The 3,529-nt window shown below is 48.5% G+C and overlaps 1 protein-coding gene across 1 annotated transcript; it reads left to right on the top strand.

The window, feature by feature from the left end:
* The first annotated feature begins 2,365 nt into the window (after positions 1-2,365).
* Positions 2,366-3,202, top strand: LOC137159942 (olfactory receptor 2B2-like). The gene has a single exon (XM_067558418.1). It carries the CDS (start codon positions 2,366-2,368, stop codon positions 3,200-3,202), a length of 837 nt encoding a protein of 278 aa, XP_067414519.1.
* Positions 3,203-3,529: the final 327 nt, after the last annotated feature.

Here is a 3,529-nt window from a genome sequence, read left to right as displayed (position 1 = left end):
CACTCCTTGTCTTCATTTTTCTGGCCACAAGCCATTTTAAAAGCACAGCCAAACAGCACTGCTATGTGACTTCCGTCACTGATTGTATCTTTCTAACTGTCTTCTTTCTCACTTAGATTTCTCTTCTGCCCCTTTACTCCTTTCAAGGGGATGGATCACTTAATGATGACCTGTTCTGTTCATTCCCTCTGAAGCATCTGTTATTGTCCACTGTTGGAAGACAGGATACTGGGCTAGATGGACCTTTCGTCTGACCCAGTATGGCTGTTTCTTCTATTCAAGTCTTATATGTGTGGAGGTAATTACTCATTTAGAGGTATAAAAGTCCCAGGAGATGCCCATTCTATTTTCAGGAGTCCAACATATTTGTAAAATTCTCAGCCCTTTTGGATAACACTGATAAAGTTTGAGGAGGGAAGGAGAGAGGTGGGAGAAGAGGAATGAAGATGCAAGTGAGGGTGGAGGAAAAGTTTAAAATATAGAATTGGGGGAAGAACAGACTGAATGCGGATGTGATGAATACTAGATACCTACGGTGCTTGAAATCCTATCAACCGATGTCTAAAAACTACAAACAGACAAGGTGGGTGAAGTTATATCTTCCATTCGGCCAACTTCTATTGGTGAGAGAGACAAGGTTTCGAGCTTCCACGGAGCTCTTCTTCACATCTGGGAAAGGTACTCCAAATGTCACAGCTTAATACAAGGTGGTAGAGAAGCATAAACAGTTAATGCATATTTCAAGGTGAAGTGGCCAGTTAACACCTCTCCCATTATAAAGGGGAAAGAAGCGGGAGGGGAGAAAAAGAAGCTAGGGGTCGGGTTAGTGACTTACATATTGATTAATAAACCCATCAACCAAGTGTCTCTGTTGAGGCTGTGCTTTTCAGTGTCTAGCAAAATTATGAATTTACAATGCACACATGATGGGGTCCATATCCGGAAAAAGCCTTCCCTAAATCCCCTCTTCTGGCCTTGAAACATCCCCCCTAACCTCGCCAAGCTCAGCATTGGAAGCAAGCTCCCCACAGACCAGGACACACCAACTCAAGGCAGAACCAGGTCCTGCCAGAATAAGAGATGGAAAACCAGCTGACCCATATCCACTGCTATGATGATCAACACCCCCCACAACACACCTTTCAAGATCCACAGGTCTCACACACTCCCATCACAACATGTGGCGCATCCCATCTTGTGCACTACATGCCCTAACAACTATGTGAGTAAAACAAGGAAAATGATAATAGACAAATACCCTCTATCATCAGTGGGTGAACACTTGTCACAAAGTGATCACTCTATATCTGACCTCTCAGTCCTCATCCTCAAAGGAAACCAGCACAACACCTTCAAAAGACCAGCCTAGGAGCTTAAATTCATAACTTTGCTAGATACTAAAAATCATGGACTGAACAGAGACAAAATCTCTATCCCACTAACCCACCCCTCTTGTCTTCTTTTTTCACCTCCCTCCCCTCCCGTGACTGGGGTGGTGTTACAGGCCACTTCACCTTGAATTGTCCCTTGAAATATGTTTAAACTATTTGTGCTAAACAATCTTTTCCACCTTGCATTTAGCTGTGATGCTCTGACTCCATTTCCCAGATCTGAGGAAGAGCTCTATGTAATCTCGAAAGCTAGTTTCTCTCACCAACAGAATCTGATTGAATAATCACAAGAAAAGATATTACATCTCCAACCTTGTCTCTGCAATATTCTGTGACCTACCTGGCTACAACAATACTGCAGACAGACAGATGAGCGATTTCCCTGACATTTCCATCAATGTATTCAATGTTGTAGCCGGGTCAATCCCAGGACATCAGAGATTCCAACCTTCCCCAAATCTATTCACTTAACACTTAGATATCTTAGAACATAAGAATGGCCATAGAGTGTCAGACCAATGGTCCATCTAGCCCAGTATCCTGTCTTCCGACACTGGCCAATGCCAGGTGCTTCAGAAGGAATGAATACAACAGATCATCATCCAGAGATCCACCCTGTCTGCCATTCTCAGCCTTTGGCAAACAACAATCCCTTCCTATCCTGGCTAATAGCCATTGATGGACCTATCCTCCATGAACTTAACTAGTTCTTTTTTGAACCCCGTTATGTCTTGTAGGACTCAAGGCTACCATTCCAAAACTACCCACTATCGATCCCAACGCTATTATCACAAATGTCCTTAATGCAGGTTATTGTTCACCCTTATTCTTTCGGGCCCCTACAGGTGGTATATGGCAATGGGGTACAGGAAGACGGAAACCAAAGCATCTTTGGGGAATTCATCCTACTCGGACTGTCTGACCGGCCACACTTGGAGCTGTTGCTCTTTATACTCATCTTACTCTCCTACACCATGACTTTGCTTGGAAACACCACCATCATCGTGGTGTCGTGGCTGGACCCTCAACTCCACACACCCATGTACTTCTTCCTCAGCAACCTCTCCTTCCTGGACCTTTGCTACACCACCAGCGTTGGCCCTCAGATTCTGGTGAACATCCACAGCACCCGCAAAACCATCCCTTGGGCCAGCTGTGTGGCCCAGCTCTACATCTCCCTCTCTCTGGGCTGCACCGAGTGCCTCCTGCTGGCTGTCATGGCCTACGACCGCTACGCCGCCGTCTGCCGGCCACTGCACTACATGACCATCATGAGCCGCCGCTTCTGCCTGCAGATGGCGGCCACCGCCTGGTTGTGCGGCTTCGGCAACTCCCTCCTGCAGACCATCCTGACCCTGCGACTGCCCCGTTGTGGGCGGAACCGAGTTGACCACTTCTTCTGCGAGTTGCCGGCCCTGCTCAAGCTGTCCTGCATCGACACCTCTGCCAATGAGGCCGAGCTCCTCGCCAGCGCCGTGATCTTCCTGGCGATGCCACTGGGCCTCATCCTGGTCTCCTACGGCTACATCGCCGCCGCTGTGCTGAGGATTCGCTCGGCCAAGGGCAGGCTCAAGGCTTTCAACACCTGCGCCTCCCACTTGGCCGTGGTGTCGCTCTTCTACGGCACGGCCATTTCCATGTATCTACAGCCTCCGTCCAGCTACTCCCAGGACAGGGGCAAAATAATATCCCTCTTCTACACCATGGTCACCCCCATGCTCAACCCCCTGATCTACACACTGAGGAACAAGGATGTGCATGGGGCCCTACGGAAGGTCCTGGGGAAGAACCCGACTGCCCAGGGGACCTGAGCTGGGCGAGAGATTGGCAGAGAACTATCTGTGTCTAGCAGGACTTCTGTAGCCTCTTTGCTGCCCACATGTAGCCTTCTGCCCTCCCCCACCTTCCCAACACCATCTCCATACACACAAAACCTCTGTTGTTTCCCACTCTACAGAGCAAACCTGCCCTAATCTATCTCACAACCTGCCTCCCCTCTCCCATCTCACACAACCCCCCTGCCCTCTGCTATCCAACATTTTAAGGCACTTGGAAGAGCGGAAGGTGGTCAGGAACAGTCAACATGGATTGATTCACCAAGGGCAAGTCATACCTGACCAACCAGATTGCCTTCTATG

This window comes from Emydura macquarii, unplaced genomic scaffold, assembly GCF_026122565.2.
Source record: "Emydura macquarii macquarii isolate MOO-44397 ecotype Brisbane River unplaced genomic scaffold, CSIRO-AGI_Emac_v2 contig_2014, whole genome shotgun sequence".
Lineage (NCBI taxonomy): Eukaryota > Metazoa > Chordata > Testudines > Chelidae > Emydura > Emydura macquarii.
The sequence above is the reverse complement of the archived record's forward strand: the minus strand, read 5'-3'. Positions and strand labels throughout refer to the sequence as shown.

Excerpts from the sequence above, each read along its gene's own strand:
- LOC137159942 (XM_067558418.1), top strand. The coding sequence starts at position 2,366 with ATGACTTTGCTTGGAAACACCACCATCATCGTGGTGTCGTGGCTGGAC.